Below are 12,591 nucleotides of genomic sequence, written 5' to 3'. Positions count from 1 at the left end.
ATGTCAAATATTTGTCAAGTTATCGCGTTGACAAGCTCGTAAAGTGCCGTTTACACATTTCTCACATTTCCCCGCACAAAAAAAAAACGCGTAAAAATTCACGTAAAAATTCAAAAAAAGGTTTTTGGACAAAACGAAAAAAAAGCCTGGAGATATTCACCTACTAAACAATCCTGCAAAATGTGAAGGACGTACACGCACAGGAAGGTATTCATTTTAGTCCGGACGGACGGACGGAACGGTGTCTGTTTTTATAAGAGTGTTTAGCTGCTTTTCAAATGAATCCACACACAAGTCTTAAGAACTAGAGGCAGCCACTGCCTGAAATGCTCGATCACCTCTGCTCCTAAAGTTTGTTTTGGGAACAACTAACAGCCTCTGACCTTACGACCTCAGGGTGTGAGGTTGGTGTGAGGCAGGATCAGGTCAGAGGTGTAAGAGGGAGTTTGTCCATGTAAAGTATTTTAAAATGTCCTCTGAAATGAATGGGTAGCCAGTGGAGTGAACTCCTAACCCTGGCTTGGCCTGAAGCCCAATTTATACTCCTGCGTAAAGTGCTCTGCGTAGGTTACGTCTCCGACTGCACAAAAATAAAGTGTCCGTCACTCCGTTAAGGGACAACGGAGACGGCAAGAGCTGCGATTGATCCTCAGGACAGGCCGAGCTAAGCTGCTCTGTGCCGGTTCAGTGCGCACCGAGCGTCCACAGAGGCGGAGCTGATCACCGCCGACAACGTCACTGCCAAACTATAAATAGGTCATATCTGAATACACAAACCACATGTTTAGACTCTAAATGGCCAATTTCTCGACTGTACCTGTGTACTGCGTATGTGTGCCTCTGTTTTTAAAGTTTAGCGTTACTTTAGAGACTCACTTTAACAATCGGGAGTATTGTAAACATGACGTCACACGCGTCTTTTTCCGGTCAGTCGTCACATTAACGTGCCCAGCACTAGTTTATTGTTTTAAGGCCTTTCCATACATATCAAATATATATGACACACCAAAGTCTGCTCATAAACCTCTATAAATTATTTGATTTTCTTATTTGATTTCAAACATCAGTCCTCATCATACATCTCAAACATTAACTAATTTTAAAAAAATATTAACCCTTAAATTGCCAAGTTTTTGTCATGATGGGTTGAACGGGTATCAATGAGCACATTTCTGGCGCGTAGGTGTATTAGTGCGAGTATTTTAGTTAAAATGGTTTACAGTAGATTAAAAATTAAAAATAATAAAAAATGCACAACCTGGCATACATTTTTAACAATATGCACGAATGAAGGATGAAATATTCTAGAAATGAAAAGCCAAAAAGTGGGTCTTGGTGTTTTTAAGGGTTAATTAGATGGCGACAACCCTCCAGCAAACCCCTTACTTTAAGCATATATTAAAAAAAGGATCCAAAAACCAAAGATGTTCACTTTAAAGCAAATATACATTTATAAAAAAACAAACGTAACTCCTAAAACCATTTGTGATATCTAGAAAATTCAAAAACTATGGACTGGCGGCCTTTTCGCCCTATGTCAGCTGAGATTGGCACAGCACGACGACCCTTGGCCCTAATGTGGAGGATAAAGCAGTAGAAGATGGGCGGATGGATACCAGAAAGCAGAGAAACAGACCTTTTGCGTCCATATACTTCTCATTACGGTAGACAAATCGGGAGGTCCCCGGAACAACTGTCCAATCACAGACAAGATTCACCGGTGCGTCACACGTTTGTTTGTTTGTGACGTCAGCTTCTCATTATACGGTTGCCAGATATTGAAAGTGAAGGTTATCTTGGAAACAACCAGACTTCTAAATAAATCCTAAAAGTTACACACTGTACCTTTAAATCATATTTCTCCCCCATTCAGTGTGAAGTCAGCAGGCTGTATACATGCATTGAGTTGCTGCCATGTGATTGGCTCTTTAGATAACATTTGTGATGACAGGTGTACCTATTAAAGTGGTGGGATAAACTGAGCAGACTAGTTGAAGTCTGGCTTGCTCTGTAATCCTGGATTTATTTGTGTGTTTATGACTTGTTTGTGTTTAATTTCGCAGAACATGAACAAGGAGTGGGTGCAGAGGTTTGTTTTGGGTGGATGAGCTTCACCCAGTCTGCAGCAGCAGCAGCAGCAGCAAGGCCTCGCCACGGTGGGCATGAAGGTACAAGCTCTGCGGTGCAGCTGGAACATTACAGCACTGGTAATAAATGACTGTGCAGACTGGTGCATTAAGAAAAAAGAAAAAAAAACACCTGCTTCAAACTTTAAAGGCACAGAGAGAAGAAGATGCTGCTGCTGGTGGTGGTGGTGTCCGTGTTTGCAGGGACTCACCTCGGGATGCAGTTCGGGGACGAACCGTCAATCTCCCACGTTGCAAAAAGGTTCATGGGCACCGGTCTGTTGAGAGCCCCGCTGCCGGGGAAGCTCAGCCGGCCACTTCTCTCCGCCATGGTCCGGTCCGAGGGCGGGACTGTCCGACACCTTGCGAAGCGGGCTTTGGAGACAGCACACACCGGTGCTGGTCGTCTTCAAAGTGTGCGAGTGTGAGTCCGTGGAGATGAAGAGCCGTCACACGCTCACGTCGGTGCGAGGTGAACGGCGGGAGGACGAGCTCATGTCTCCGGTCGCGTGGGGTCCGGCGGGTCGGTGTCAGCGAGGAACTGCAGCGAAACACGGAGTCAGCCGCGAACGGAGCAGTGCTCGGCTTGTTGTGCCTACCACGCTGCTCCTAGTGTATGGAGGGCGATCAGTGCCACACAGGTCCCAGGAGGCGGAGTCACAAGTAACTGCATAGATCAAATAAAACACAATATTACATGATTAAATGTAATATTAACTATAAAGTAAATGCAATATTAACATATACGTGTATACATACATATAGTCAAACTCAACTTTGTTGTCAATTTACCACATGTACAGGCAATACACTGCCACCACTGTGTAGATATATTAAATAAAAGTACTAAAAAAATATGTAAGAAAAAATACCATTAAATGTAAATAATATGAAATAAACACAAAGTATAGTATAGTATATATGATTTCTTCATGTGCCCAACTGCAAGTCCCTTCTGTGGTGACATTTTAAATAATAGTTTGCATACTCATGTCTCAATACTCATTTTATTCATTGTGCAAAATAAATAAACATTAAATTTATATATATAAATATATACATATATACATAATTATATATATATATATATATATATCGCTGGGAAGGAGCTGTGCCAATCTCAGCTGACATCAATCAAATTCCTCTTTAAAGGTGCCGTAAGACTGTGGCCAAAAACGGTTACTACATTCAAATTCAAAATACAGACGTCTTTTAGGTTTCGTTTTTTGACTTAACTGGCAACCCGTGGTTGCGCGGCAGCTCTGTGACATATTAGGAGGATTTTATGGCCAGTTGCTTTAGATTTATTACAATTATGTAAAGCAAATCATGTTTTGGCGTCATGTGGCGCCTTCACTGGCGTATACCAATCACTGCAGTCAGTAGAGTCTCAGCTGCCGAGCAACCACGGGTTATAAGTTACATTAGAAAACGAAACCTAAAAGACCTCGGTATTTTCAATTTGAATGTAGTAACCGTTTTCGGCCACATTCTTACATGTGGCACCTTTAACTGTAGCCCCCACTGAAAGGTTGCAAGTGGCACTTATTACCTTCTATAAGTGGTATCGTTCAGTTTCTTCAGCCGATTTGTTATGTGGCACTAACCACTCCTCATACTTCCATGGGAGGACAAACGTCACCGACAGTCCCTGGACTCCCTGGGTGCAGGTGCAGGTGCAGACGGGCGGGTCCGTGGATTCAGGTTGAGACGGTTCGATTACTGGGCTGTCACGTGGTCCACTGCTGCACCTGCGGCACTTTCGCATGTGACGTCACAGTGACTGCTGCGTGTAGAAGCACACAAACAAATAACGTTTTTACTTTGATCTATTTATTCTTGTTTTGATGTTTGTTTTATTGTGCTATTGAAATGCTGCTCATGCGCCATGCGCTTGTGAATAAATGGAATATTGTACATGGATAAGATTATACAGTATATTGCCCTGTGATGGCACTGTCCTTTGAGAAAACACTGCCACCATGTGGTGAACAGTGTGACAGTTTTCAGATTTAACTTTCAGGATTAACATGAGACAATAGCTAATCTGTAATTACATTAATCCAGTTAGTTTGTCTCCAAGTATAATTTTAATACAGACTACTTCAAGTGGCACTAACACACTAACACAACGATAAGTGGATGATTCTTTCATGGAAGAACCTTCACATTATCGCCTCACCCCACGGACAGGCTTGTTCAGTGTGCTTCCTGAAGTGTAGGCCGTGGCCCACTAGCGGGCCTTGTAGGTATTGCATGTGAACCTCCCAGACTATATTGATATGAAATGCCTTACTTTTACCAACTTTTTGTTTTAAATGTTTTTTTTGTTGTACATTGTGGTTTTAATTTAAAGCAAATTCTACTTTTTCAAGACAAACAAGACTGGTCCAAGAAAGGAAAAGGGAGGGGGGGGGGTTAACATGTTACACAGGTCCACTTGATAGTGGTGTCAAGAAAAGTAGAAAATCTCTATCCACATAAAATACATTCAACCGTCCTACACTTGTATTTTGCTACACCCGATTACTGGAATCATTAACTTCATATTGATTACTTACAATTACAATTACAATACAAAAAAAAAAAGTATTAACACCTTGAATCAGTCTTAAAGTCACTTTATTACATATGGGTTGTTACTGCCACAACTCCGCACCTTGCCCTCACTGATAGTTACTGAGAATTTGGCCTTGTATTAAAGATTATGTAATTAGGTTAGTTATACTAAGCATTTAAACCCTATAGGAAGAAACAAATACACTCCTTCAAAACTTGTCCAAAATCTAACTGGAAGTTACCGTTTCATTATAAAAGCTCACATTAAAGTGCATAAAAGGCTTATGGTGCTCAGATTCAACACAAGGTTTTACAACAGAGGGACTGAGTTACATTTGTCATCTCCAAACAACAAAAACAAAAGTATGACCAAGAGATTTAAGAGTTTGTGAAACTTTTATTCAATTAAACTGCAGAGAACAATTTTTAAAGAGTCTCACAACCTGCACTCAAAATATAAAAAAGAGGAGTCATTGTCCTGTCTGGTCATAAGAACATAAAAGAAAATGTAAATATGCAGGAAGTTTTATTAGTAATAAATCAATCAACATTTCTTCTTGCCGAGAAAGACACTTGTGCTAACGCGTTACGACGTCACACAAGCTTGTTCTAGGGATTAAGTAAATAAAAGCGAAAACAAAATTGGGGGAAAAGGTCACTAACAAGACAGTCCTGATACAGCAGTGTTTAAAAGAGCCAGTCAAAGTTATATTACAACATCACTACACGAGGAAGCTGAAATTATTCACCAACTGAGATGTTTGCATTTCTAATCATTAAGTTCATTACCAGGTCAGCGAATGCATCACGTGAGAAGCAAAAATCACAGTTTCACAGCGATGCCAGGAAGTCGCGTTACAGACACCGGCAAACTCAACCTCAAACAACCAGGCAAAGGACACAGGAGAGAGGATGGAATCAAAACACTGCCAACAGCTTTGACAGACAGCGGGTTGTCATTGAACATCTTCGGTCATTGTGTGTCATCAAAATGTGAGGAGGGTTTTCAAAGAGGGGAAATAATATTTTGCTGGTGGAAGCACATCCAAACTAAAGGAAAAAAATAACAGGAAATCAAAATTCATGTGGGCACATTAATATCTGAAAATCTTTTTCCAAAGAAGCCACGTAAAAGGCAGATCCCTCCCCTTCTTTAAAACAAAAACACCATACAGGCCTATGGTGATCCACTACCAGTCTATTTTGGGGCCAGCATGTGAATCGACCTCAGTGTTTGCTGTCTGCGGAGGGTGAGCGGGAGCGTGAGCGGGACCTGGAGCGAGAACGAGAGCGGGACCGGGAGCGGGACTGCTTGTTCGGAGCCGGAGGTGGTGAGCGGGAGCGTGAGCGAGACCTAGATCGGGACTTGGAACGAGACTTGGATCTGGAGGGAGATCTGGCTCCAGACTTGCCCCCTCCTCCTCCTGATGTCTTCTTCTCGGGGGTGCGACTGAGTGACCTGGAGCGGCTCCTGGAGCGGTTGCGGCTGCGGGAACGACTCTTTGAGCGAGAGTAGCTGCGGGAGCGGGATCGGCTCTTGCTGCGACTGTAGGGAAACAAGAGTTAGCCATGAGTTAGTTAAGAGCATTTAACAATTCATCCAATCACATGGCAGACATTTAGGCAGGTAGCTGTGAGTTGGTTTAACGGAGTATCAGAACGTTCCAAAAGAGATAAACCAACCAGTGAGCAGCAGTTCTGAGAAAAATGCCTTGTTGATGCTCAAGGCATTGGGAGTCTGGTGTACCTAATAAATTAGCCTGCCAGTGTATACTGAGGATGTACCAATTATGGCATGTTCTTGATCTCCGAGTTACACCAACTTTATCTTAAATTTAATGGCTTAAATGTGTTCAAGCTATGCTGGAGCCCTGAGACAGAAGAGCGGTCGTCTTTATTGGTTTACTCACCGAATGTAAAATATGCCCATTGCGAATCGCCAAATAAACAAAGATCATGTGAAGTACAGAGGCCTAGGCAATGACCAAACATGATCACCCTATGTACCCACCATTAATAAATAAGTGTATGCTCCAGGCTTTAAAAATAAATAAAAGCAAAGTCACCTTCTCCTGTCTTCAAAGATCTTCAGCTTGCGTCCATTCAGTTCAGTTCCATCAAGTTTGGAGATGGCGTTCTTCATATCACTGCGAGATGCAAACTCAACCACCCTGTGTTGAAGTACGGACATTCATTAGGACCCAAGGATGAACAAATTAACTGATAAACGGAACAAAAACAACAACTCACCCTTCGTTTTTATTGGGTCTGTGTGCATCCACAAAGGTGACTTCACCTGCTTTTCTCATCAGGTCCTTCAGGTCCTGTTTCAAAGCACAATGCAGGATTAATAACAGCACAGAATAAGAGATGCCAGCGAGAGCAGTTTCTGACCTGGAGGGAGAGAAATGAGCAGGCAGCAGAAAGCAGCACACAGAAACATGGGCTATCTGATACTGACTTTTGTCATTCTGTAATAAGCTCCCATTTCTGTCGAAGGCATGATAACAAGAGGCATAGAAATGCTTTGTAAAGGTGGACAAGTGTTGCTTTTTTGTTTTTTTAAACATATCCCATAAATTGGCTCCGTGACTTTGCATTGTGTTGTTTTGGCTCATCAGCAAAAACCTGATTGAACGACGCCTGAAAGGTCAGACAGCAGTGATTTTATGTGTCAAAGATTAAAACTAGAAGTCTGTCGATACGAGTTTCCTTTAGCCAATGCTGATTTTACGAAACCAGGGCGGCTGTTAATTGATGCCTTTTGTTGGCCCATTTATTTGTCATTTAACACCTATGGTCTGTCTCCAATCCACATGCATCTGCACAGTAGTGCAATTATGTACAGTATTTTCAATAAAATTATGTAACAAATTCTAAATTCATGAAATAGGTCATCAAAAGTCATCTTTTGGATATGAGTAAAAGTTGTCACAATCGGTTGATTCACAAATAATACTCCAATACCGGCCCTATGAAATCAGTCTACCTCTAAATACAACTTAGTGGATTTATGTTTGAAACACTGTAATAAGGGGGCTGATGACAATAGTGCAGTGAGTGAACAAAAACCCAATGGGCGGGTTTATTTAGGTTGATTTTTAAGTGATCTGACTCTACAGAGGTTAAGTGTTTGAGTTAATCTGTCCCCCTTCCTATTTGAGACTGTTACCACCCGACCCTAAACAAACCCAATCACATGAGTTTTATGCTACTTACCGCTCCATACCCAGGAAGATATTAGAATAGAGCCACTTGTCCAAATAGCAAATGGGAACCAATGCAGTGTTAAGCCCTTGAGAAACGACCTCGGCCTTGACTCAGCATCCGGCCTCCTCAAGTAAGGAACCACCAGAGAGCAAGTAGAGGAGAGGGGTGTGCGCCCGACTCAACACCCCACCCCAGCTCCATCAGCAACAGAAAAAGACCCAAATGAGCGTGGATTTGAGGGGGGTTACAGCAGTCGGGGATGCCAGAACCTCCAGACTGTGGCTACGGACCTCCTAAGGCTACCGTATCCTGCGCTAGACCACTTTCACCCGATACGGGGCCCAGCCAAGACTTTAGACCGGCGGCAACTGCGTGTAAGGAGAGGCACCAAATGGACACTATTCAGAAAAACAACCAAAAGAGGGCGCTACACACTTCTGATACCTCCGGCAGAGGGTGTGTTTTCACCTCTGATGTAAAGGAAGCCATTTAAGAGCAGCTGTTAAAAAAGGGTAAAAGATTTTGATTAGATAAACTGCTTTACGTAGATGGTGGGAAACTAAAAAAAGAAAAATAGTGGGCTTTCTAATGTACTTCAAATGTACTCTTAAGTTACTTTCTTTTACCTACCACAAACAAATTGAGCCGGGCCTGATCAAATGAGAGCTGCTTCACTTTCTTTTTTTAAGCATGTCATTACAAGGTGACTACGCAATATGAAAGGGGTCGTGTTGTACGGCAGAGAAGAAAGTGATGTAATCTCTTACCTGCCAGCTGATCCGTGAAGACAGGTTCTCTACAATGAGTCTGTGGTCAGTCCGCATAGGAGGGCCATACCTGTAGAACCACAAAGAAGAAATGCACTTCAAACACACGAGGGCACTAGGCACTTAACTCTGTCAGTTTCACTGAAGCTATATTTACTTTGTCAGCCTCAGGCCAGAGTTAATATTTGAATTTCATTCAGATGTGGAGCAAATGGCTTTCATTTCCCACTGGCTTTAACTGTGTCGTTTGAAAAGGGTTAAAAGCCCCATAGTCTTTCTGCCTCTGTATTTGCAATTACATGTGTCACGTTTTTTCTAACTCATTCTTAGTCTAGATGTGCATGTGGGAAAATACACCATTGTAGTTAACCACACCACCATTCAGCATTTTAAAGATCCACATCTTTTTTTTTTTTCTTTGAGATGACAACATGTGGACAGGTCTTAGTAGATTTTTCTACTTACTCATTTCAATAATGTACTTTTTAATGTGTGCCATTTTAACTTGTAAACCCTAGTTGATTTCAAATGTGTTACAGAAATTAGTTTGTGAAAAGTTCAGTTTAAGTCCATTGTTTATCAATTTCATCCACATGAACAACTGCAGAACCTCCCGTGTCTGTACATGGAAAGTATTTGGCATCAGTGAAGAGGGTAGAACCAATGAATTCAGATAACCAGAACATGGTTTTGAACCTTTGACCATATAGCTCCTGCTATTAAAAGACGAACATACCTGGATCCACTGCTGCGGGATTGGCGATAGCTGCTTCCGTCTCCTCTGCCACCACCGCCGCCGCCACCTCCACCACCACCACCGAAACGGCCCATTCCAGGTCCACCACCTCTTCCTCTTCTAGAGCGAGCATGTTCGATGGTAACCCTGAACAAGAGAGAGCATGTTAGTCTTCTATTAATACATAAATGTCATGCATAACAACTATGAAGCTGACAATGTGTCTAGAATACTTCATCCATGCAGTATGAGGAAACCTATGGTGGTGGTAGTAGTAAATCAATGTCAAGCTGATTCTAACCATCTCTAACACTGAAACATTGGGAGGATTGTGAATCATCAGTGTTAGCTAACCTTGTTATCACTGTAGGCACACATTACACATTTATATGGTTACAAGTATGTTTCACATGATAATGAAACAGGCTTAGACCATTAAAGAAACCAAATAAGATTAAATTATCACCTTTCGCTGCACAACTCTTTGCCATTCAACTCGTATACCGCATCATCTGCATCTCTATGGTCATCAAACTCCTGAAAAGAGGACAACCAAGTGTTACTGAAGAAGATTAACAAGACAGGATCAGACACCATGGTTTAAACAAATCGCTGCAGTGGCACTTACCACAAAGCCGAATCCATTCTTCAAGTTGATCTCCCGAATCCGTCCATATCCCTTGAAAAACTTCTCCACATCTCTTTCTCTGGCATGTGGGCTCAAGCGGCCAATGAAGACCCTACAGCCACTCATGTTATCCGCAATCTGCAAGTGGAAAAACACACGGGTTTTGGTTAACATTTAACCTTAACAGGAGGGAAGGTGGAACACAGACGGGTCAATGTTTAACATGTCTCAAATTCACATTGAATGTAAAAGTGCAGTGACGCTGGTTTCATTGCTTTTATAAACCGAGAGTCCAATTGTTAGCGTTAATGTAAGGATGTAAACCCAGCTGCTTTTACTGGAGTGGCTGCACTTTGTCCCAAATAATGAACGTGTTTTTACAACATTCATTTATGGGGGATCGACCAACGTGTCCAACCAAAAATGTTATACACTTAGTATATTGCTTAAAACAACAAGGCAAAAAGAAAATGGCGTTTTTAAATTAACCGAACAAAACCATTGTGCAATTACCAGCATTCATCAAGTTTCAGCGAACGAAAACGTGTAAAACCACATGGTCTTACGAATTTGGGCCATTAATCAATTTTTAGAACTTAGACGTATATAACTAACTTCAGTGCGATGGCTAATGCGTGGGTTCTAATAGTTATCGGGGTATCATTCAAATGTAGTATTTAATGTTTCAGTTGAATTTGAGCACTCCCTTAGCCACAGGATGTAAAATTTAACTTAGGCCCAACTCGAGCCCGAGGACACGTTTACGTAATTATATGAAAGCGGTTTATCGATAATGAAACACGTTAAGTGGAATCCAATCCATGCACGAGTTCATGTTAATGTATAGCTTTCAATTTTGCGATGTTACTATCTATTAAAATGTGCAGAGTATTTTGTTTAGCGTCGAGCTTCCACTGTGGCTTTTGCTCTCCTCGAGGTCGGCTAAAGCTAGCAAGTGTTAGCGAAACGTGATTAGCTGAAAATGAAACAAAAAAAACGGATAGATAATTTACCAAAAATTGCCATAATGTGATTGCTTAACCTTGATTAAAGAAAACCTTACCTTGAAGCTGTGCGTGACTCGTCAGAGTACCGTATACGTCGTTGGTTAGCAGCCACCGTTCTCCGTGCCGTTCACTCGACTGTATCAAAATGGCGAATGAGTCCTAAGCGCAAAGAAGCAGGAATAAGAGCGGTCTTCGGGTTGCCAGTTCCGGTTTGGCGAGTTTAACGAGTTTACCCCTTTATATTGCCTGACCAACACATGTTGCATACCATGTATTGATCAGTTTCAACAAAAACAAGAGACAATGTTTCCAGGTTAAATACACTGGGTTGGCTTTCTTTACAATTTATTGAAAAATAAATCGAGTTTAGTGAAACATTTAAAGAGGAAACGACATGGATTTGGCAACCCAGGCAATGTTTTCTTATTGGAACAAAAGTGTAAGGACCCGTTTTCTTTGTATCATCCGTGATCGTATTCGCATACAATTTTATCCGATTTCAACGTCAATATATGAAAACATTCAGCTCTCTCGCTACCATTATATACATGTTTATATCATTATACTTAAAAACAAAAACATTTAGCTTTTCTGCAAGTTTTCTTTCATACAACATTAATTGAGGGATCAGATCAAAGGCAGACAAGATAGACGTGTCTACTTTGTTTGTAGTTTATCTGTTTTATGGAGGGACTGAACCATGTGATCTTTTTTGAGGGTGTATTTAGGTTTTATTTTAGGTTTATTTAGGCTACCCTCATGGATATAAATGGGGTGGACAACCAATGAATAAAGCACCAATCTACTAATAAAGATAATATGGTCAGATCAAGATCAGGGCATTTTATCATCATCATCTTTTTTAAGTTTGAGCAATTCATTCCTCAGAAACAGAGGACATAATTGCAATTCACATTCTTGACAAAGTGAGATTCTCAAGCTGCTTGATATGAATGTGTGAATGTTTCTCGCTAATCCAGTGAGAGCATACTTTATTGGGATAATACTGAGATAAATCCAATATTGCTATCAAGTAGTCTCTTCACTCACAAGAGCTTCATACACACCCATTTGAGGCAAAATTGGACAAATGTGTCATCTTTCAGAATCACACAGTCTGCCAGCATCAATTTAAGACTAAAACACAATGTGTTTATCCATCTCTTTATTCTAGTGCTATATCATCATTCTTCAAATTGTCTTGGTTTAGGAAAGGGAAATACATGGTTGAGGTTTGATACAGTACGATAGAAAATACATGTCTGATCTGCTCTGCAGAAAGTGCGAGAGACTTTTGGGCATGAAATACTGACCACTGCACAGCCCCATCGAGTCAAAGCATCGGACAAAGGAACTATCAAACAAAGAAAATGGAGAACAGATAATCTGAACACCAAAAAAACAAACAAAGCAGGTTACAGCTTATTTAAGTCAGATAATTAATTAGCACTTTTAAGATCAAGGTGTTCAGCAGGAGTGAGACGACTATTGTTGTTACACGTCATGTGATTTCCAGCCTGAGAGAGGGTCACTTGTCGTTGAACGCACCACAACAGGA

General features: G+C 41.3%; 2 protein-coding genes across 4 annotated transcripts in view; both read right to left on the bottom strand.

Moving 5' to 3' along the window:
* The window catches only part of pacs2 (phosphofurin acidic cluster sorting protein 2), a 67,568-nt gene extending 65,025 nt beyond the window's left edge, over positions 1-2,543 (bottom strand). For all 3 annotated transcript variants that reach the window (XM_083903139.1, XM_083903141.1, XM_083903140.1), the window contains exon 1: positions 2,339-2,543. In XM_083903139.1, coding sequence (XP_083759265.1) covers positions 2,339-2,457 — 119 coding nt within the window. In that variant the 5' untranslated portion in view covers positions 2,458-2,543. The remainder of the gene's footprint in view (positions 1-2,338) is intronic.
* Positions 2,544-5,121: 2,578 nt separating this feature from the next.
* srsf5a (serine and arginine rich splicing factor 5a) lies at positions 5,122-11,179 on the bottom strand. The gene is made up of 8 exons (XM_083903142.1): positions 11,090-11,179; positions 10,027-10,164; positions 9,865-9,935; positions 9,399-9,545; positions 8,663-8,732; positions 6,936-7,009; positions 6,752-6,856; positions 5,122-6,231 (listed from the first exon to the last, which is right to left on the bottom strand). Exons 2-8 carry the CDS (start codon positions 10,150-10,152, stop codon positions 5,913-5,915), a joined length of 912 nt encoding a protein of 303 aa, XP_083759268.1. The 5' UTR covers positions 10,153-10,164; positions 11,090-11,179; the 3' UTR covers positions 5,122-5,912.
* Between the last annotated feature and the right edge of the window lie 1,412 nt (positions 11,180-12,591).

Source organism: Microchirus variegatus (assembly GCF_963457635.1).
Source record: "Microchirus variegatus genome assembly, chromosome: 16".
Taxonomy (NCBI): Eukaryota; Metazoa; Chordata; class Actinopteri; order Pleuronectiformes; family Soleidae; genus Microchirus; species Microchirus variegatus.
The sequence above is the reverse complement of the archived record's forward strand: the minus strand, read 5'-3'. Positions and strand labels throughout refer to the sequence as shown.

What these genes read in the sequence shown, in the direction of transcription:
- srsf5a (XM_083903142.1), bottom strand. Translation starts at nt 10,152, where the DNA reads ATGAGTGGCTGTAGGGTCTTCATTGGCCGCTTGAGCCCACATGCCAGA. An exon ending in TCCCGCAGCAGTGGATCCAG is followed by an intron (nt 8,733 to 9,398) that starts GTATGTTCGTCT and finishes GTGGTTCTACAG; the next exon opens with GTATGGCCCTCCTATGCGGA. An exon ending in AGACCCAATAAAAACGAAGG is followed by an intron (nt 6,857 to 6,935) that starts GTGAGTTGTTGT and finishes ACTTCAACACAG; the next exon opens with GGTGGTTGAGTTTGCATCTC.